The sequence below is a fragment of the Suricata suricatta genome, chromosome 2, assembly GCF_006229205.1.
Source record: "Suricata suricatta isolate VVHF042 chromosome 2, meerkat_22Aug2017_6uvM2_HiC, whole genome shotgun sequence".
In the NCBI taxonomy this organism is placed as follows: Eukaryota; Metazoa; Chordata; class Mammalia; order Carnivora; family Herpestidae; genus Suricata; species Suricata suricatta.
In genome coordinates this window covers 130,198,637-130,221,493 of record NC_043701.1, presented here as the reverse complement: position 1 = coordinate 130,221,493, position 22,857 = coordinate 130,198,637, and the positions used below count along the sequence as shown (strand labels likewise).

The 22,857-nt window shown below is 36.8% G+C and overlaps 2 protein-coding genes across 10 annotated transcripts in view; one reads left to right on the top strand and one right to left on the bottom strand.

Annotated features, from left to right (window-relative positions):
* The window catches only part of HERC4 (HECT and RLD domain containing E3 ubiquitin protein ligase 4), a 137,251-nt gene extending 126,872 nt beyond the window's left edge, over window positions 1-10,379 (top strand). For 6 of the 7 annotated variants that reach the window (XM_029931764.1, XM_029931766.1, XM_029931763.1 and 3 more), the window contains 3 exons: window positions 2,261-2,444; window positions 7,453-7,555; window positions 9,127-10,379. In XM_029931764.1, the coding sequence (XP_029787624.1) occupies window positions 2,261-2,444; window positions 7,453-7,555; window positions 9,127-9,335 (496 nt within the window). In that variant the 3' untranslated portion in view covers window positions 9,336-10,379. Of the gene's footprint in view, window positions 1-2,260; window positions 2,445-7,061; window positions 7,182-7,452; window positions 7,556-9,126 lie in introns of those variants that run through there. The other variant, XR_003905535.1, reaches the window with a different exon arrangement.
* A 2,502-nt stretch (window positions 10,380-12,881) lies between these two features.
* Window positions 12,882-22,857, bottom strand: part of SIRT1 (sirtuin 1) — a 60,204-nt gene continuing 50,228 nt past the window's right edge. For all 3 annotated transcript variants that reach the window (XM_029931760.1, XM_029931762.1, XM_029931761.1), the window contains 3 exons: window positions 22,479-22,665; window positions 20,421-20,984; window positions 12,882-14,993 (listed from right to left, as the gene is read on the bottom strand). In XM_029931760.1, the coding sequence (XP_029787620.1) occupies window positions 14,665-14,993; window positions 20,421-20,984; window positions 22,479-22,665 (1,080 nt within the window). In that variant the 3' untranslated portion in view covers window positions 12,882-14,664. The remainder of the gene's footprint in view (window positions 14,994-20,420; window positions 20,985-22,478; window positions 22,666-22,857) is intronic.

The window sequence follows — 22,857 nt, the reverse complement described above, 5'->3', positions numbered from 1 at the left end:
TTCGTTAGACTGTATTTAAAATAGAAAATTAGATTATATTTAAAATTGAAAACTAAGGAATAACATAACCATGTTGAAATTTGAAGATAAATATTAGAAGTAATAGCAAAAAGTTTATTTGCCTTCAGATATCAGGAATTTCTGATGGAAAGTGACAAGACAGAACTGTTTTGTTCTCTTCTATGGTGGTATAATTCTTAGACAAAACTAAGCTTATTGGTTGTTGCTAGGGACTTTATTCAAATGGTTCTAATCCTGTTTCTGCTACTTAGTAACAATGTAACCGTAGGTAAATTAGTCAATGTCTCCATGCCTCAGTTTTCTTTTCTGTAAAATGGGGTGATTAAATGGTAACCCCTATTTCATGGGGTTATTTTGAGGATTAAATGAGGCAATAATATTAAGATACGTATAATAGTACCTAGCACACGAACGTGCTCAGTAAATGTTGGCTGTTAGGATTATTACTATTTGACATTTTAAACTATGTATATGTCTTACTTTGATAAAAATAAAACTTTTTAAAATAATGTGAAAATATTTAGGTCTTTCTAATTATCCTTTAAAAAATCTTGGTTTTGAAAAACTGCTTCAGAAAGGTTTTTAGCCTACATTTAAAATATTTATGTTTTTTAATTTAGTTGAATTTTTGTCTTTGTACTACCAGTGCTAGTTAATGAAAGTGTTGAAGACAAAAATATTAGCACGTAAAACAATTTAGCCTTTTGTGCTTAGTTTAGATAAATTTCTAGTACAGATGAATTTCACTTTCTAATGAGATGAATTGTAAAATTATGTATGACAGAATTACCTGTCTCTTTTTATCAGAACCTAATAGTATATGTTATTGATTTTTCCTTAGGCCCTTCCAATTTTATGTTTTATAATGGCCCCCTTTAACCTTTTTTTTGTTTATAAATTCACTTTGAGATTTTTTTTATAATTGCTAAGAAGATTATCTCTAGATAATTAAATTTGCTAGTATTCCCATTTGTAGAATTTTGAATTTGGAAGACTGGAATTTAAAATATTGAAATCCACCTGGTACCCATTCTCATTGTTTGACCAGATAGCTGCATAAAATGTTTGTGGGTAACAGAACAAATTGAATAAAGCTGTAATGCTAATTCCAGAGTAAAGGGACTTTGTATTATAACAGGCAGGAAAAAGCAAGAGAAGTGTTTGTATATATATGTGTATGTACATATATGTACATGCACATACTTTTGAAAAGAAATGACATTTGTAATTACTACTTTTAATTATTATCTTAAAAGAGTGCTTAATAACCCTTTGGGGTGTATTGATTGATCAATTTCTAAGAGAGAGAAAGTGCAGTGAGCAGGGAGAGGGGCAGAAGGAGAGAGGATCTCAGCAAACTCCATGTCCAATGTGGAGTTGATCTCATGACATGAGCCGAAATCAAGAGTCAGTCACTTAACTGACTGAGCCACCAGGAGCCTGAGATACTTGGTTTTTAAAATAAATTTTGTTGCAGTGCCTGGCTGGCTTAATCAGTAGACCATGTGACTCTTAGGGGTGTTGAGTTCAAGTCACACATTGGGCATAGAGCCTACTTAAAATAATAAAAATAAAATAAATTTTGTTTTTAAATTCCTTGAAATCCAATGCAAAACAGATAGACTATTCTGTCAAATAGTCTGAATCCCAAAGCTCTCATTTCTTAGCACTTTATATTTTTAACACATGACCCTTTTTAGGGATACATGTGAAGTGGTGCATATAAATTTCAATAATCTGAATATTTAGAAATTATTTTGATAGATATTTGCATCATCATTCCTCCCATTAGTAAATGACGTTTCACCTTGGAATAGCCTAATTAGGCCATGAATGATAGATAAAGTCTACATGCCTCCTAGACAGTGGATTTTTGTACAGAAAGAGTAATAAACTTCTCCATAAAGACTTTGTGACTGGGTGACTCAGGTCATGATCTTGTGGTTCATGGGTTTGAGCCTCTGTGCTGTCAGCTCAGAGCCTGAAACCTGCTTCAGATTCTGTGTCTCCCTCTGTCTCTATACCCCTCCCTCGCTCATGCTCTTTCTCTCTCTCTCAAAAATAAACATTTAAAAATGAAAAGGCTTTTCCCACTTAGAATCCTGCTCATACTTTCTCAGTTTTATAGATAAGTAGCAAAAAGTACAGGAACACTCAAAACTTTTCATAAGACTACATTTCTATTCTCCATAAAAAATGATTTTTATGTTCTGTGCCGTGTGTGCGTTTTCATTTCTAGGCAAGAGTTTGTTGATGCTTATGTGGATTACATATTCAATAAATCAGTGGCTTCCTTGTTTGATGCTTTTCACGCGGGCTTTCATAAGGTCTGTGGAGGAAAGGTCCTTCAGCTCTTCCAGCCAAATGAACTACAAGCAATGGTTATCGGAAATACAAATTATGATTGGAAGGAACTGGAAAAGGTAGGGGAAAACAAATCTTTGAAATTGTTTTGATGGAAAAGCAAAAGGAAAATATGGTTTACTGATAGAAAAATTGTCCTCTTTATTTTCCATTTTACACTATTTATTACTGTCATTTATAGGAAAGCACTATACACTTCCTACTCCACAATGAATACAATTTTAGTTGTATATGAATTAGATAGCATTTTTGTATTTGTGGTATTGGTAGTTTTCATATGGAAAAATGTCATTTATGACAGAGGTCAGACAGAAATCCCAGCTAAAACTGAGTTTTCATTCTGCCCAATCATAGGAAAACCATTATGAAAAATATTTGCATTAACACCTTTGTTTCTTTTTTTTCCTGATTACTCTCAATACTAAATTTTTTTGCAGAGAATAAGTAAAACTTATGTTCTCCATTATTAGTGTTGGCCAATAAGGAGATCTTTGGGGAGAAGATAGGGAATTTTTAAACAACTTTTTTCTTCTATACAAATAAATTTCAGATTTTTCTTCAGATAAACATTGAATAAAAAGTGCTAGGTTAGAGAAGCTTTGAGAAAGATATATACAAGTTTGACCTATAAATTTTTCCATCTTTGTAATCCAGGAACCTCTGATATAATTTTTGCATTAATAGTTTGATGGTATGTACCTATTAAGTTAGCTAACATTTAACAAATACAGTACTAAGTCTAACAAGGGTACAAACCGTTGGTAGCGCATGTACTGCTGGTGGGAATACAGATGGTCCAGCAACTTTGGAAAGAGTTTGGCATTTTCTTGCACAGTTCAGTATGCACTTCCTACAAAGCTAGTAGTTCCACTCCTGGGGACTAAGTTGTGTTCACACAAAATCTGTAAATAAGGGGGTGTGGAATGTTACTGTTTAGAGTTTGAGTTTAGCGAAATGAAGAGTTCTGGAGACGGATGGTGGTGATGTTTGGGTAACAGTATGAATGGACTTCGTGCTACCAAACTGTACACTTGAAAAAGGGTTAAGATGGTAAACTTTGTTACAGGTGTTTAACCACAATTTTTTAAATTATGGTTTTAAAATTCTGCAAACATGTCAAAAACTAGAAGTAGCCCAGATGTCCTTCAGTGAGTGAACGAGTAAAGCAACCTAGGGTCCATTCATGCGGTAGGACCCTGCTGAGCAATAGGAAGGGACGCACTGCTGACACGTGCAGCACCTGGGACGACACTTTGGTCTGTGTGCAGAGTGAAGAAGCCAGTCTCAAGGGCCACGTACCATAGGATTCCACGTTTGTGACGTGTTTGAAAACAAGCTGGGTATGTGACTGCAGACAGTAGCGCGGGAGAGTTCTCGGGGTGATGGAGTGTTCAGTGTCCTGATTGTTGTGGTAGGTACACAAGTCTAACTGTCCCCACGCCAGAAAAAAAGTCAATTTTACTGTGTAATAATTTAGGGAATAAATGTTTTAATTTTAAGAATAGGACTTCTAGTTGAACATACACGTTTGCTCCTTTCCAAAACCTCACTACAATGATAATAAAGGAATAAAAATAGGAATACGCAGACAAAAAATATAAAAGCATCATGAACAAGAGAAAAAAATAGTTTTGGCAGATGGAAAATACGTGATGAGTTGGTGAATGACAGAGCAAAGAAAATTGAATTCTAAGCCTCCTGAGGGACAAAGGTTTTTAAGAGACCACTCATTTCACACCATAGAAATTTTAAAAGGCTCAGGAATTGGTACATCGTGTTACTGTAGTGGCAGGTTGTGTGGTTAGGCTAAAAGCAATAGTTACTTCAAAGCTAATTTAAAGAATTGTAGACTCCCTCCCCACCCCCCCTTCTCTCTCCTACCTGGGAGACAACTCTAGAGAATCTGCACAATCTGGGTAACCAGGTGGAACTGAGGACGGTTGGTAGCCTATTCAAATCCTCCAGGAAGGAGATTGAAGATTTATTTTGGGGGGTAAATTGATCTCCTAAAGAGAAGAAAGCTATACTGACTTTAAGGAGACCCCAGGGGAAATGGATTCCACCTCCAGTCAGTCTAAAATTAAAATGATGTCATGGCCTCCAGCCACACTTTGCGCCCCATACAGTTTGTCCTTTCTGCCGCATCTCATGTCGTTCTTCCTCTCCCTGGCATTGCTTCAGCCTTTATGACCTCTTTGCTGAACCAGTCTTGAGGGCTTTCTGTTTAGCTATTCCCTGTGCCTGGAACTCTTTTTACTTTGATAATTCCAAATGCTTCTTGCTCTTACTTCCTGTCTTTATACCTTCTCAGAGACCTCTGCGGAGATGTGTGCAGACACCCCCACTCTTGTCGTCCTTCCCTGCTTTATATTCTCTTTGAATTTGACTTACTACGAATTTTACTTAATTGTCTTTACTGTCTGTTGCTAACCCCGCCCCCCATACAACAATGTAAGCACCATGAAAACAGGGTTTTTGTCTCTCTGTTCACTGCTCTTTTCCCAGAGCCTAGAAGAGCACTCAGGAAGTACTTAAAACTGTGTCTGAAGATACAATTGATAAAAATATTCATTTAGTAAGATGGCTTTTTTTTTTTAGTATATTTTAGTGTACTTAATATGCTTTGGTTTCTTCCATTGTATATTTGATTCATGATAATTTCAGTGACTAGGATTTATGACCTGAAATGTTACTTTCTTCATCAGAACTGTGTACACATTTCCCAGAACCGTTTAGAGGTTTTTTTTAATTAAAAAGGGTAAAAGAAAAGACTTGAGCCATGTGTTTTTTTCATTCCCACTAACATGCTCACAGACTATAGTTCATACTCATTAATCCATTAATTGATTGCTAGATCTTCAGTCATTTTCTCCAAACCTATTTACAGGTAAATAGAAAATACCATGTAGACTTCAGGAGTTCAGTCATTGGGATAATCATGGCTACAAATAGAGCCCAAAATTTAAGAAGACCATTAGTAAATATTTGTTGAGCCCTTAGGGATACCTAATACTATGCAAGAGATTAGGGAGACATCAGTAAGTAAGATTGAGACATGTTCTCACCTTGTAATAAGAAAAGTGGACATTAAATTAGTTAACTATGTTGAATCTAAGGAAGAAGAGTTCAGTGAATGGTATAGAAAGAGGAACTTAACCTAGGCTATACAAATCTGGGAAAGCATCTCAGTAGATGGTAGTCTACAAGGCAAGTAAGGCCTTGATTCACTGCAGTTTCCTCAAGGCTTCAAATTTTGTCTAAAACTTTATATATGTTGAATGAATCACTGAGTGAATTTGGTGACATTTAATCTGAGTCCTAAAGATAAATAGAAATTAGCCTGATGAACAAAGAAAAAAGGAGGATGTATCTAAGTGGTCTAGGCTGAATGAACAGTATGTCCAAAGGCCTTGATGCTGGAAGATTCTTGCTAAGAACTAAAAGTTAAGGCCAGCTGTGGCTGGATTTTAAAGAAGACTTTACAGTGTAATATTAACTCCTTTCACAGGGGCCCCCGGGGTGGCTCAGTCACTTGGGTGTCAGACTTCAGCTCAGGTCATGATCTTGCAGTCCATGAGTTAGAGCCCCATGTCAGGCTTTGTGCTGACAGCTAAGAGCCTGGAGCCTGCTTCAGATTCTGTGTCTGTCTGTTTCTCTCTGCCCCTCACTCCCCAAAAGAAAATTCCCTGTCTCCTCCCTAATCCCCTTTGGCTGTTAGTGCTGGAACTTTTCTCTTTTCTTTTTCTTTTTTTCTTTTTCCTTTTCTTTTTTTTTTTTTAAGAGAGGCCACACTAGCAGTAGAGGGGCAGAGAGAATGAATGGGAAAGAGAGAGAGTCCCCCTAAGCAGGGTCTGCTCTATCATTGCAGAACTTGATGAGGGGCTTGATCCCATGAACTGTGCGATCATGACCTGAGTTGAAATCAAGAGTCAGACACTCAGAGCCACCCAAAGGCTCCAGTACTGGTATTTTTTTTTTTTAAAGGAGAAGTATATTAGCTCTATTGGTGCAAATGACCCCAAAATTTAGTGGCTTAAAAGTAACAGTGAACATTTATTTTCTCACTTATTTTCAGTGGGTCAGGTATTCAGAATAGCTTTACCTGGATGGTTTTAACTTAGGCATCTCTCATGAGGTTACATATAGTTAAGACATTGATTGGTGCTTTAGTCATCTAAAAGCTTGATTAAGGATAGATTCACTTCCAAAATGGCTCACTCACAAGACTGTTGGCTAAGCCTAGTGTCTCACCACAAAGACCGCTCCGTAGGGCTGAGTATCCTCACACCTGGCTCTCCCCAGAGTGAATGATCAAAAAGAGACTGCAGCTACGGAGTGTTTTATGATCTAGCCCCAGAAGGCATGTATTTCTCATATATGCAGTATACTGATATCATAGAGTCAGGCCCATACACTGTGGGAGAGGACTATACAAGGGCATGAAGGACAGAAGGCAGAGATCCTTGGGAGTCATTGTGGAAACTGACTACCATAGAAAATTACTGTTCTTAGTACTTTTTTTTTTAAAGGAAAGATAGAATGTAAACTAATTGATTTCTGCTCCTGAGTATAGGAAAAGAACTTTATAATTATCACAGATAACTAATTTCTTGTTCAATTTTAATAATCCATTAACATTTTAGTAATTCTAACTTATCCTTTATTTACTTTTGAAGATACTACGACCCTGTTGTGTTCTTTGAAGTGGCAGAGATTCATTTCTGCTGACTGGAACATTTTCTTGCCTTTCCCTAGAACTAACAGTTCCATTTTGCAAAGTGCCCAGGAAATAGGAGGTAATCACTCGAATTGCACAAGTGTCAAAATCCTGGACAGTGTTAGCTTTTCAAATGAAAAACACTATGAATGATTACAATAAACTGGGGCTGTAATTCCTTTTACAATATCTAAAAGGTTTCTAGAGGATAGCTTGTTTTTAAGTGTTCAGTCTTCATTTCTTTTTCTTTTTGCTTACACGTCAAAACTTTGGGAATTCCTGTAGAATCCTGTCAGATTCAAGACAAAACTAACATTCTTTAATATTAATGAAGATTATGTTGTTTTTAGAATACAGAATACAAAGGGGAGTATTGGGCAGAACATCCAACGATAAAAATGTTTTGGGAAGTATTTCATGAATTGCCGTTGGAGAAGAAAAAACAATTTCTGTGTAAGTATTTCTAACTAGTCCTGTGTGTTATAGGAAATGGAATTAACTATTAAACTTACTTTCATAGAGTAATTGATTCACTTTGTTGAAGTTTTTCCTTTTAGCATTATTCCAAGGTACTGTTCTAACTTTTTTTAATGTGTGATTTTTAAAAAAATGTTTTATTTATATTTTGAGAGAGAGAGAGAGAGACAGAGTGAGTACGAAAGGATCAGAGAAAGCGGGAGACACAGAATCTGAAGACAGGCTCCAGGCTCTGAGCTGTCAGCACAGAGCCTGACGCGGGGCTCGAACCCACGAATGTGAGATCATGACCAGAGCCAAAACCGGACGCTTAACCGACTGAGCCACCCAGGCGCCCTTTAATTTTCAGTTAGAGTACATTGTTGACCTGCATTCTTCATTACATGTCTTTTCTTATTTTGAAAGCTACATTCATCTTGCGTCCAAAATAGAATTGATTCTTTCAAATGAAAAACACTATGAATGATTACAATAAACTGGGGCTGTAATTCCTTTTACAATATCTAAAAGGTTTCTAGAGGATAGCTTGTTTTTAAGTGTTCAGTCTTCATTTCTTTTTCTTTTTGCTTACACGTCAAAACTTTGGGAATTCCTGTAGAAAATAGAACTTTTCCAGGATGTTGTGCTTTTTTATAACCTAAGCTCTGTGTGTCTTTCATGTGTTAAATTTTTATTCTACTTGAAATTTGTATTCCCTTAGATACTCCTACTATTGCTAGGAATATTTTGTCAATCTCTTTTTGATAGTTGAAATGAGAAATTTGGTAAAACTTTGTATATTTTAAGGATGACAAGCCATTTTCAAGTGACTTTGAGTTTCAAGTTTATTTTGAGAGAGCACAAGTTGGAGAAGAACAGAGAGGGAGGGTGAGACAGAATTCAAAGCAGGCTCCTCTCTGCACAGAGCCCAATGCAGGGCTTGAACTCACAAGCAGTGAGATCATGATCTGAGCCAAAACCAAGAGTAGGATGCTTAACCAGCTGAGCCACCCAGGGTGCCTCAAGATTACCCTTTTTAAAAAATACTTTTGAGAGGATGTGCGAGCAGGGGAAGGGCACAGAGGGGGGATGGAAGATCCAAAGCAGGCTCTGCACTGACAGTAGAGAGCCCAATGCAGGGCTCAAACTCATGAACCACGAGATCATGATTTGAGCCAAAGTCAGATTCTGGGTGCCCTGGAACACTTTTTTTTTTTTTTTAAACATTTATTTATGAGAAACAGAGTGTGAGCAGGGGAGGGACAGAGAGAGAGATACAGATCCGAAGCAGGCCCCAGACTCTGAGCGGTCAGCACAGAGCCCAACGTGGGGCTTGAACTCATGATCTGTGAGATGGTGACCTGAGCCAAAGTTGGTGCTAAACTGACTGAGCCCTCCAGGCGCCCCCCAGGATTACAATTTTAAAGAAAACATATTGTATGGATGTATAATGCACAGGTCTCAAAAAACCATGCTACCATAAATTCAGTGGTGACTGTACCAAATAGCTTAGTACTCTATATCCTTTTGACAAAAGTGGTTGGCTGAATAATTTTTTTTCTTGGTAGTATTTTTGACAGGTAGTGATCGCATTCCTATTCTTGGTATGAAGAGTCTAAAACTAGTCATCCAGTCAACAGGAGGTGGCGAGGAATATCTCCCAGTTTCCCATACCTGTTTTAATCTTCTGGATCTTCCAAAATATACAGAAAAAGAAACTCTACGCTCTAAACTGATTCAAGCAATTGACCATAATGAAGGCTTCAGTTTAATATAACTTTGGAAATAACTGATCAGTTTATTGCAGAAGCATTAAACGAATTGTGTTTTTCTTGTGGTGATGGATTCAACAAGGTGACAAGAGGTACTATTCTAATTCTTACTTGCAAAATATCCAGTGCTATTAGTATTCATGAAAGCCAAAAAATACTAAAAGGAAAATGAACTGTTAATATTAAACTTATTGTACAGAACCATGGATTTTTTTTTGCCATCTTCCAATAAACACAGAAGTATTGTGAATACATTGAAGTTTTACTAACATGGATTTTAAGAGTTTGCATATTTCACAAATGATCTGGTGTGTGAGTGCATGGAAATGTTGCTTAATTTTTCTTCACTGAGTGAAAAATCTTTACCTTTGGCCTGCAATAGTCATTCAATTATTTTTTCATTTTGTAAATAATGTTAAGTTTTGTAATAAAATAGTTATGTTCTGATACCAGTACAGTTTCTATGGTTGTAATTGAACTGAGCTTTTAAAAGGATTAATAATTATGATTAAATCTTATTCTGAGAATCTATAAAAGCAAAAAATTAGCATGATGAAACAATCTTTGCTTTTTAACTAGAATAAATGTCCTTGTGCAGAACTAAATTACAGATAGGAATTACTTAAATAACTTGTAGTTCTTTCCTTTTGTGAATCTGGAGATGATACTAATAAAGGGGAGCTTAATCAGGAAGCTTAATAAATATTTAGTACTAGAAGAACTTTGTCCTGCAGTTGCCAGGAATAGAACCTGGCTACTCTGAGAACCAGCCACTACTGGGTTACATCAAAACTTTTGATATGCTGCAGCTTGGTGTTTAGTCACAATTTTCAGTGCTTTAGAACTCTTTCCTTGAATTTTTAGAAACAGATCTTAACACAGTTTTATGGTGCTGATGCTTAGTTATCCCCTGTGATTAACTGTAACAGTGAGTTGATGCAACACATGTGACTTTCTGCTATAATGCAAATATTTATTTTTTAAATTTATTTTAAAAAAATGCCGTGAAAATTGTTTAAGTAATAAAGATTTATTGGTTTAATATTTAACCTTTCAGTGGTTCTCATAACATTCAAAGTATCTCAAGGAAGAAAGTCTGAATTTTGGATTGAGTGTTACCATTCCCACACAAAATTGTTTTACAGTGGTCTCCAATTTTCTTAGTTCTAATTCCAAAATCCAAAACAACTCTGGAAAAAAAATTATGTATCTCATTTTGCAGCAAAACTTGAATTGTTGAGGCTATTAAATGGGACTATTTGTACATTTTACTAGGATGATATTAATAGGTTTGAGTACTTAATTTGATCTTAGGTGCTGCCTCAGAGCCCTGTGGGGTGCTTTAAAAAAATTCTTTAATGTTCATAATTCCAAAATGCAAATGAGTCCAAGGGTTTTGGAGAAGGGATTGTGGACCTGTACATTTCAGTTTAACTTAAAAACATCTACTGTTAAGCCATAGGTGTTTAAAATATAGATGGAAGCCCTTAAACAGCATTTTCATATATGATAATTTAGCTCAAAGTAGCACTCTTTCCTGTGAAAATTCTTCCATTTCCAGGTGCATTCATTTCTTTTTTATTTATTTATTTTGAGAGAGAGACAAGAGCTTGAGTGGGGGAGAGGCAGACAGGAGGGACAGAAGATTCGAAGCCGGCTCAGCAGAGATCCCGATGGGGGACCTGAACTCTCAAACCATGAGATCATGACCCTGAGTCAGATGCTTAACCAACTGAGCCACCCAGGCACCCCCAGTGTGTGCCCATTTCTTGCGGGTTGTCAGGTGATTTTTTTTTTTTCTTCAGTAACTTCTATGCTACGTAGCTGATCTGTGAAATGGCTACTTTGGACTAATACAGGATGGAGTTCATTGAACAAGTATCTTAACAAGGATCTGGCATCTTATTCTAGGTGCCTGCACAACAGTACAAGGCTTAATTTGGATAAGGCTGAAACTCTTTTCCTTCCTGTGTTGCCAGACCTAAAGTAGCTGATGCCCAGGTTACGCACGTACATACATTATTAAAAGTTACTTGACCATTTCTCCCTATTTCTGCTAGCAATCCTAGCTTAAGGCTCTATCCTTTGTTCATTTTGGAGGAGAGGAAAGGTTAGGGTATGCATGCAACATGCTTCCCTTCTAGGTTACAAGTCCAGGAATTAAGACTGCTTTCAAATAAAACTTCCCAAATAATGCTTAGTAATGGATGATATAAAACGGTATTGATTGAATGCGTACTTATAGAAACCATGAACAATGCTAATTAAACCATCGTGTGTAAATTAGGGTAATACAACCACTGAAATTACACTGCATTAACCAAGGAGACTTGGAATAGTTTTGAATACAAGGCTTAAAATTAGCAGTTGTCAAAACATGTATTTAGCTTAAGTACTTGACCACACAACCACTTTTTAAGGTGTGAACTACACCTTTCCCTTTTGTGGATATAGAGAATCAAGTTGCTGTTTCCTTGTAATTGAGATTTTACAGGTAATTTTTTTAGTGCAAACAGGACATACCAGGGCAGAGTAGTATTTTAAATTGACTTTGAGGGGCGCCTGGGTGGCTCAGTCGGTTGAGTGTCCGGCTTCGGCTCAGGTTGTGATCTCACGGTTCGTGGGTTCAAGCCCTGCATCAGGCTCTGGGCTGACAGCTCAGAGCCTGGAGCCTGCTTCGGATTCTGTGCCTCCCTCTCTGTCCCTCAAAAATAAATGTAAAAAGAACAATTTTTTAAAATAAAAAAATATAAATTCACTTTGAAAGTTTGCTGGTGAGGAAGGCAGGAGACCTGAGAGCAAGAAACTGCCAGTCAAGGCTTTATTCATCCCGTTTTCTGAGGGGCCTATTTCTGGCTTCTTGAATAGTACTTTGTTCCTCAAGAACTTGGACGGACTACGGTCTGCAGTAATGTTTTGCACACATGTTCCTATGTTAAGATTTGTGTTACCTGCACTTCACAGATAACCTGGCTCTTATAGCACATACACTCTCTTGAGTTCCCTACATTTCCACTATTCTCTACTCCCCCCCTAATCCCAAAGTAAGTCCTGAGCCTATCTCAAGTCTTTAAGTTATTCTTAGACCCTGCCTTGCCTCTCTCCCACCTTTCACCTAACAAAGGCTCCTGGGCCTAGAATTGAAATAATAGTTTTGAGGGGTGCCTGGGTGGTTCAGTTGGTTAAGCGCCTGACTTTGGCTTGGGTCATCTCACAGTTTGTGGGTTTGAGCCCCACGTTGGGCTCTGTGCTGACTGCTAGCTCAGAGCCTGGAGCCTGCTTCAGATTTTGTGTCCCGTTCTCTCTTTGCCCTTCCCCTATTCACTTTGCCTCTCATAAATAAATATAAATTTTTAAAAAAGATCAGCTTTGAAACTTTTGGTGGTGATGCGCCAACCACTACAACCACCACTACGAGTGTTTCCTTCAGTAGCATTCTGGTTAGACTCTTGTAAATTAAATGAAATGTGAGAAGGAAGCATCTTCACAGTGCCCTGAAAACTATACAAATTCTGTAAGACTTTTAAACTTTATATCTTGAACAATGTAAGTTAACAGAAAAAAGCCAAATGACCATTTTAATAGACTTTAAAACAGTGTACAAGTATAAAACACTGGTTTTGTATTTCAAAAGTTGGAGGAAGATATCCAGTCATTAAACAGTCTACAAAACATATGCCAGTAGATTACATAAAAGACTATGTACAATATAAAAAGAGCTGAAAACAGTCTTCACTGTAAAAATAATTTAAAACAAATTTTTCAATTCAAAATATTATCTATAGCACAAACACACATCATGCAAATGGGAAACTAAATATACTGCATTCTTTAGTGTAGCCAAATAAATTCAGACTGAAACACTTTTTAGGTAGGGAAATGGCCATTCCATAAAATTTTTCTCTCTGGCAATAATGGTCCTAGCTGGGTATTTTATGCTTAAAGAACAGCTATATTTCAAACCCTTTTTAAAAATTGTAATAAATACTAAAGCAACATAGGAATACTTTATAATTTGGGAATAATGTGGGGAAAAGGTCTGGAAAAAAATTGCTCTGTGCAATTTTATAAAGTATGAACTTTTTTTTGAAAGGCTAGAAGCTTCTGCAGCTGAGAAATTTTGATCTCTAGCTTTAAGGCAGGCTAAGCTTTTAAATAAAGGTGTTACAGGAACTAACTTCATTAACTATTCTATTACAAGTTACATCATGTTCGTCTCCATAGTACTAGGCTAGCAGTTTGGTGTCTATTACACCAAATCCTCCCAACAGGAGACATGTACTTACTGGCTGAGTTATAATTAACATCTTAGTACTTTGGAACTGTAATCAGGGGCCTGTTGCTCTCCTCATTAGTGGAAAAGAAAAGCAGCAGTCCAAAATATTACACTATTCCCAGTTGAAGTACCATTATTATAGATTCATAAGGGCTTTGCATATTCACATCTTGGCAGTTTAATACTTGTGGGAAAGAATCAATGCAAGCTCTACCACAGTGATAGGTATTTAAACAACAATGGCAAATATTCTTGTAACTAAGGGTACCCAGGCAGGCACCACTGTTTCTAAAGCAATTGAAACATTTCCAAAGCATTTATTTGTTGTTTTTCAGGTTAGTTTTAGGAGCCAATATAGACATCATTACATGTCCACAGGAAGTACAAAAGCCATCTTCATTTCAACAATACAATATTCCTGAAATTCTTAGCACCAAGTCTTACTTTAAAAAGCAAAGACAACTGAGTGCTCTTCCACATGTTGTTGACTTCCTTCTACACACACTGCATGTTACGAGATTTTTAAAAAGTTAGCTGCCACAAGTTTTGGAAAATGCCAGTGTTTAAAAATAGGTAATTGTGCTAATAAAGAATCAAAAGTTTAGCAGAACAGACATTTGAGGAGTTCAAACTATTCAATGTTACAAAGAAAAGTGTGAAAATACCATTCTTTGGTCTAGATAAGCTGTTCCCTTTACATTAACATTCCAATGGCTTTTTGAAAACTTTAAAATGTTGAAACTCACTGGGCAAGAACAAAATTATATATACATAACGGATGTATCATACAAATGAACTTTTTTAAAAGAAAGTCTTGACCAACAGATGACTAAAGATACTTAGTACCCTTCTTTTAAAAAAAGTTAGTGTTGAGTGTACAAGTACAGAAATAAGAAGTTAAAAATTACCCATGAAAAAACAATCTTATTTTACCAGTCTATAAATATTACACCTTTCCGGTTTCCTTGCTCTGTAGAATTCACAAGTAAATATTCCTTTTGACATGCTAAAGTCTCTAATGCTGGTGGAACAATTCCTGTACCTGGACAACTATCACATTATGATTTGTTTGATGGATAGTTAATGTCTGTTGCTTCCTGTTTCATGGATATAGCTTCATTCACTGCCTCTTGATCACCTCCATCAACTCCAAATCCAGTTCCTCCAGCTCTCTCATTAACATCAGCATCATCTTCCAAACCATTGTAAAATTCTTCAATCTCACTTTCATCCTCCAAGTGTTCTTCTAAACTTGGACTCTGGCATGTTCCACTATCACTGTTACTGCCACAAGAACTAGAGGATAACACGTCATCTTCAGAGTCTGAATATACCTCAGCGCCATGGAAGATATAACGATTTGGTGGTAAAAACAGATACTGATTACCTGAAATACAGTAATAAAAGAGAAATGATAAAATTATTCCAAGTTTTCTAAGACTAACTTGGTTTGATTGTACACTCCAGCTCTGCCTTTACCAGAGTATCATTACTAGAGGTTATTACAATAGTGGTCTTTAAAAACAAGCTAACAGCTCAGTCCTGGCTGCAAATCTTAGTTCTGCCACCCACCAGTTTTGTAAATTCAGGAAGTTGTCTCTATGTCTCAATTTCCTCATCTGAAAAATTAAGTGATCAGAACTCTATCAGCTTAAGAATGAATAAATGTAGAGGATGATGTTCAAAAAGACTTAACCACCTCCTCCAAAAAGATCTGATGATCTTAAATATCCAGGCTGGCCTACATTACTCAATTCATGTTCACTGAATATGTAACCTTTTCTAAAGCACATAGGCCTTCAAAGCGCTTTCATTATTTTCATTTAACTTTAGATTAGGAACCTAAAATTAAGAGTTTTAATTCAATAATAGCTTCACCTATTCAATAAAGTGTAGTCTGCAGGCAATGGCATCACATGACAATTTATTAGAAGTTTAGATTCTCAGGCCCCACCACCCACCTTCTTAATCAGTTATTTATTTTTATCAGAGTCCTAGACACATTAAAGTATGAGAAACGCTGATCTACTATTGAACGTTAACCTTTCTTCTCCAACCCCTTCCCAAATTTGCATTCACAGTATAAGATGTGACCTATTATGGTAAGGAGAATTCCCTCCTTCCCAAGCTGTAATAGGTCCCAGGTTAAGAGCACCTCTTGGTGGGAACCCTAAACATTAATGATGAAATGTTTTCTACCCTTGAATTCTTAAGAACAAGTAACTTCAAACTTAAATCTTTCCGCACATAATAGATGTCATTATTTACTGCACCACATCCCAGACTAATTCACCAAAAAACCTGGCTACTCGGGGCGCCTGGGTGGCTCAGTCGGTTAAGCGTCCCGCTTTGGCTCAGGTCATGATCTCATGGTTCGTGGGTTTGAGCCCCACATTGGGCTCTGTGCTGACCACTAGCTCAGAGCCTGGAGCCTGCTTCGGATTCTGTATTTCCCTCTTTCTCTGCACCTCCCCTGCTCTCACTCTGTCTCTCAAAAATAAATTAAAAAAAGAAAACTTAAAAAAATTAGCTTTCAAACTTTATACCCCATCATGACTCAGGTTCTCAATCTGAAACAGTCTCGTATGTGTGTAATTCTGATCTGAACCCACAGAACTGATTTCACATTCCATTAACATCGCAAATTGCAATGTGAAAACCAATTATTTCCTTCTGTTTTGGGAGAATACACAGCATTCTTCAGTTTTCTAAGCTACTAAGTATTAATTTCCATGATTGGAGGAGTACCTTTATTCTAATAAAAGCCCACTTGGCATTTCTTAATGTGTCTTTTACTGAGGGGTCCTGAAGTTGTACACTTTTCTAGTTTTGGCCCATGCTTCTAAAAATGCTTCATTGTGTACTATCACACCTGATGAACAGAATAATCTATTATTTTGGAAACCAAGAATCCTATACCTGTTTTTGCTTATTCGTGGGAACCATCAAGTGCTCCTTTCTCCTTTTCAATCTGACCTTACCAACAGAAACCATGGTAAACAAAAATAAACTAACTCCTGTGGTAAGGGAGCCTGGGTGACTTAGCTGGTTAAGCACCCAACTATTGGTTTTGGCTCAGGTCATGATCTCACGGTTCATGAGTTCCAGTCCTACATAGGGCTTTGTGCTGATGGTGTGGAGCCTGCTTGGGGTTCTCTCTCCCCCTCTCCCTCTGCCCCTCACCCACTTGCTCTCTCTCTCTCAAAATAAAATAAAATTAAAAAAAAAGACTACTAGTGTGGTAATTTGTCTTTTAACAGCCGGAATTTTACTCTCTACACTAGTTACCTTTTAAAATTCTCACAATCCTGCCATGTATGCTATTTTATTCCCATTTTACAAATTAAGAAACAGATTAGATAAATTTGCCCAAGGTAAATGAGACAACTTGGGTCTAATTCCAAAGCCTGTACCTACCTTTAAGGCCTAAATTGGTAGAGAAAAAAAATCTAGAGATTGCTCCAAGTTAAATTTTTGTTTCCTGGAGCAGTTTACCTGTATTTGACCCAGCTGTCAAAAAGATACTCAAAGAGGGGCGCCTGGGTGGCTCAGTACATTAAGTGTCCAACTCTTGATTTCGGCTCAGGTCAGATCTCATGGGTTCGTGAGATAGAGGCCCATGTAGAACTCTGACAGTGTGGAATCTGCTTGGGATTCTCTCTCCCCCTCCCCGCCTCGTGCATGCTTTTAAAATACATAAACATTAAAAAACAAAAAAAAGATACACAAAATCTCTAGTACAGAAGTCTTTCAGTACATAGGCTGCCTTTGTGTATGACAGACACCAGTATTTACCCTGACTAAACAGCAATTTTTCTACTTGTGGTTCTTGCCACATTTATAAACATAAGCATTCTTTGCTTTTTATAGTTTCAAGACCAGGGTCAGAAATCAGGTTTTTGGAAAGCCTTCTGTAACCTAATCCCTTCCCAAGTAGCTTCAATGTTTCTAAATATTGCCTATTTTTGTTTAATCAGCTACTTTTATAATTATACACAAACATCAATACATTGATCACTGTATATCCGGAACTTAACTACAGTGTGCCTGGTATGGAAAAGGCACAAAGGCTTATTCAACTGAACTAAAATTCACTTATGGTAAATGATTAGAACAAACAATACATTGGCCTAAAATGTCAGTTTACCCATGGGATCTGACTTAATGTTTTAAGTTGTGCAAGGCTGTTACATCTAAGTTAGTGTATATAAATTTTTTACATTTATTACATTAGGATGTCTCACCCTACTACTTAATAAAGAGTTCTCATGAGTGAAAACAGGGTAGATGTTTCTATACACTATATACTAACAATAAAGTAGCAGAAAGGGAAATTAAGTAATCCCATTTATAACTGCATCAAAGACTAAAAAGACCGAGAGATAAGTTTAACCAAAGGAGGTAAAAGATCTGTAGTCTGAAAACTGTAAGACATTGATGAAAAGAAACTGAAGACAAATCTAAAGACCCCCTATCTTCATGGATTGGAATTAATATTGTTAAAATGTCCATATTATCAAAAATCTATAGATTCAATACAGTCCCTATCAAAATACTAAAAGCATTTTTCACAGCACTGGAACAAATAATCCTAAAATGTGTGTGGAATCACAAAGACCCTGAATAGTCAAAACAATTCTTGAGAAAGATCAAACCTGAAAGGGGGATCATGCTCCCTGATTTCAAACTATACTAACAGAGCTATAGTAATCAAAACAGAACAGTATTGGCACAAAAATAAGACACATAAATCTATGAACAGAACAGAGAGCCCAGGAATCAACTCAGATTCCTATGGTCAATTAATGTATGACAAAGAAGGCAAGCAGGGCGCCTGAGTGGCTCAGTCAGCTAAGCATCCTGCTTCAGCTCAGGTCATGATCTCACAGTTCGTGGGTTTGAGCCCCACATCAGGCTCTGAGCTAGCTGTCAGCACAGCACAGCACAGCTCAGAGCCTAGAGCCTGTTTCTGATTCTATACTTCCCTCTCTCTCTGACCCTCTCCTGCTTGTGCTGTCTCTCTCAAAAATAGATAAAAACCAAAAAAAAATTTTTTTAAAAAGGCAAGAATACGCAATGGGGACAGTCTAGTCAATCAATGGTGTTAAGAAATCGAGACCACTACATGCAAAAGAATGAAATTCAACCACTTTCTCACAGCATATACCAAAATAAACACAAAACTGACTAAATATCTATAAATAAACAATTGGGACTACATCATATTAAAAGAATCTGTAGCGTGAAGGAAACAACAGAACAAAAATGCAGCTTACTGAGTGGGAGAAGATACTTGTAAATGATGTATCTGATAAGAGGTTAATGTCCAGATTATATAAAAAAGACACCCCACCCCAATTAAAAAATGGGCAAAGGCCCCAAACAGGGGCGCCTGGCTGGCTCAGTGAGTGGAGCATGTAACTTTTGATCTCAGGGTTGTGAGTGCAAGCCCCACAGTGGGTGTAGAGATTAGTTAAAAAATAAAATCTTAAAAAAATGGGCATAGGCACTAAATAGACCTTTTCCCAAAGATGGTATACAGATGACCAACAGATACATGAAGATGCTAAACATCACTAATCAGAGAAATGCATACCAACTTCAATGAGATTACTTACACCTGCAGAATAGCTAATTATCAAAAACATAACAAGTTTAGTCACAAAAGTGTTGAGGAAAGAGAACCCTCATGAAGTACTGGTAGGAACGTAAACTGGTGCAACCACTATGGAAAACAGTATGGAGGTTTCTCAAAAAGTGAGAAACAGAAAATAATAAAAATAAATTCAGCGATTCTACTTCTGGGTATCTTAAGAAAGCAAAAACACCAATTTGAAAAGGTTATGTGTAACCTGTATGTTCACTGCAGTATTTACAATAGTCAAGATACGGAAGCAAGCAACGTAAGTGTCCAGCTATACATGAATGGATAAAGTTGTTCTGTATGTATACAAAGGAGTATTAACTTTGCCATAAAAAAGAATAAAATCTTGCCATTTGCAACAGATGAACCTAGTGGATATATGCAAAACAAAGTCAGAGAAAAACAAATACCATATGGTTTCACTTACATACAGAATCTAAAAAACAAAACAAAAGACTCATAAAAACAGAACTGGTGATTGTCAGAAGGGAGGGGAGTGTGGGGTGTTGTAATAACTTTATATGGTGACATATAGTACTACACTTTTCTTTCATAAGCATTTCACTCTGTGGTACACCTGAAACTAATACTGTGCCAACTATATTTCAATTAAAACAAAAAACAGGGTAGATGCTATTCCTAATTCTGTGGAGAAGGATCAGAGATGTTTTCCTGTTCTGATACAGCACAGCCTACTGGCTAAGAGGACAGGTTCTGAGGATAGACCTAGAATCCAATTTGGCTCTTCCATTTCCTAATTGTCAACCTTGAACAGGGTACTTAACACCTCAATGGGCCTCACAGTTTCTCCCCCAGAGCAGAGAAGTAGTAATAGTTCCTACCTCATGAGATTAAAATTAGATAATGTATATAAATAAAGCAGCCACCCTACAGTAATCACCCAAATCTCAGTCATCATTTCTACCAGCTAGAGCTCACCATGACAATGGCAGAGCACAATGTATTTCCTAATTTTCTCCCAATTCAATGCTTACCTTCTCAATTTCCTGGAGAGAAACAAGGTGCAGAGAACCCTTTAATTAAACACTATTTCTTCCTCTTGTGTAAGATACTGCTGTTTATCCTTTCTCTAGCTTAAATTGATTATTTCTTGCAAATATTTTGTTAAAATAATTATACCTTCAAAATGGTTCAATAGTGTTTCCTTACCATCAAGTCGTTTGCTAATCTGCTCCTTTGCAAGTCTAGCTGGCCAGCACTTCCTCACTGTTTCAGCAGCTGAAGTTCTTTCATTTTTTTCCCCTGTATTAGAGCCAACATTCTTTAAATCCGGACTTTCCAGGTGTTCAGTAACACTTTCAATGTTCCTAGTAGAATTCTGTCCTTCCTGTGATTTTTCTTCCATATGATCTCTTGGTTCAGACACCTCAGGATCATCAATATTGCTCTTAGTTGCTTGGTCTAAAAGTGTAACAGTCAATGAAGAATCTGGTGGTGAAGTTCTTTCTGGTGAACTTGAGTCTTCTGAAATATTAAGTGGTGTGGGTGGCAACTCTGACAAATGAGCCAACTCTTTTTGTGTTCGTGGAGGTTTTTCAGTAATTTCTGAAAGCTTTACAGGGTTGCAGCAAAGTTTGGCATATTCACCACCTAATCTATGACATAATTCATTAATTATGACATCACAGTCTCCAAGAAGCTCTACATCAAAATGCAGATGAGGCAAAGGTTCCCTATTTATTAGTATCTGAGGCACTTCATGGGGTATGGAACCTAAAATTAAGGTGAGAAATGCGTTAGAAAAAGGGAAGGTAGCTAAATTAATAAAACCACAACAAATGTACTATGCAAAAATCTAACATGCTCCCAATACCAAAAAAGAAACCCACCACTAGTACTAAACCAACCCATCACATTTCATCGAGATGTCAAATAAACATCTTTATAAAAGATAAAATTTCAGGTCCTGTTTCTTATCACCTGATTACCTCTGAGCAATCTCAGAGTTTTCTACTGTGTACCTAAATTTTGTCTATCAACAATGGGGATAATAGTACTTTTTCACAACGTTGTAGTAACAATATATGTCAAATGCATAGAAGAGTTCTTGGCACATAGTGATAGTTATTAGGCTGAAATAGCTCCTGATATAATGTGTGGAAATTCAGAGAAGCCTGTTTTCCACATATACCTGTGTCTTATATTTTTAAAAATTACCTTTGCCTAGTACCGACACAGTACTACACTGCCCCACAGAAAGCTTTTAAGAATTTCTCTGCTTTACCTTTAAAGAAAAAAACCCCTCAAAAATAAAAACCTTTTCATTAAATTTCATGTTTTAATTACAAATCATCTTATATTCTACTTTCAAAGAATTTCACAGCTATTTTGAGTTAAACAAAGCCACCAAATATAAGTAGGAAAAAGATGCAGAACTGTACAGTTTGAACCCCTGTTTCTTCCAACTGTTTGCTCTAGGTGCTTTTATGACTGCTGAAGTAGGGTCCAATTTAATTCTATGGTTAAGAGTTTGGTACCCTCTCCTCTCTTTCTCCCTCACCTTTTAGGGCACACCTGATGCTACTGAATTAGTCCCTCTATCTTCCTCTCCCTTTTGCTTCCTCACTAGAGGGAGAAAAGAGATAGTGTGAGAGCACATGTTAAACATTTCCGAGAGTAAAAGGGACTTAAATTATATGAGCGTTTTCATATACACAAACACCCTTTTGGGCAAAGCTGATCCACATAGGATAATAATCACAAGGTATGACTCTTATTCTTATAAAAACAGGCCAATCATAATGATCCTCCAAGTTCTCTAATGTGAGTATATTATGCTTCTATCTAGCTATCTATACATTTCAACTTACTGGACCTGAAATCAACTAAATTTGGAAGCTCGATAACTATAATCAAATTAAGATTAAAAACACATAGATTAAGATTACATTTGTTTCCTAAACACATGTAAATCAGCTAAAGCTAACTCCTGTCATATTAAAAACACAATCCACTGAAAAGTTGAACTGTTTCCTTGTTAGAATTTGACATTACTTCTGTTTTGACAACTCTTCCACCCAACCCCTGCACCAAAAATACCATATTAACCAATCTTTCTGAACAAAAGTGTCACCTAAAAAATAAACTTGGCTCTTTACCGCGCTATTTATTAAATAGTAAGATCACTGGGATCCGTTGTACAGACCCCACAACCCATGGCAATACAATATATACAGAAGTATTCTCTAAAAATCATCACCAACTTACTTGGAATTAGTGCTACTGGTCTTACTTTCAAGGAAGACCCAATAACAATGAGGAGATCAACTTCATCTTTGTCATACTTCATGGCTCTATGAAACTGCTCTGGTAAATTCTCACCAAAAAAGACAATCTCTGGTTTCATGATAGCAAGTGGTTCATCAGCTGGGCACCTAGGGCAACGAGGAACCACCTACACGGTCCAGATGTGGGTTGAGATGGGGAGGAAAAACGAAAGCCGAAGTTAGACATGACCAATATTTACACACTAAGAGTGCATTTCAAAATGATCAAACAAGTTGAATCACTATGTTGTACACCTGAAACTAACACTATATATTAACTATACCAGAATTTAAAAATTAAAAAAAAAAAAGAATTAGAA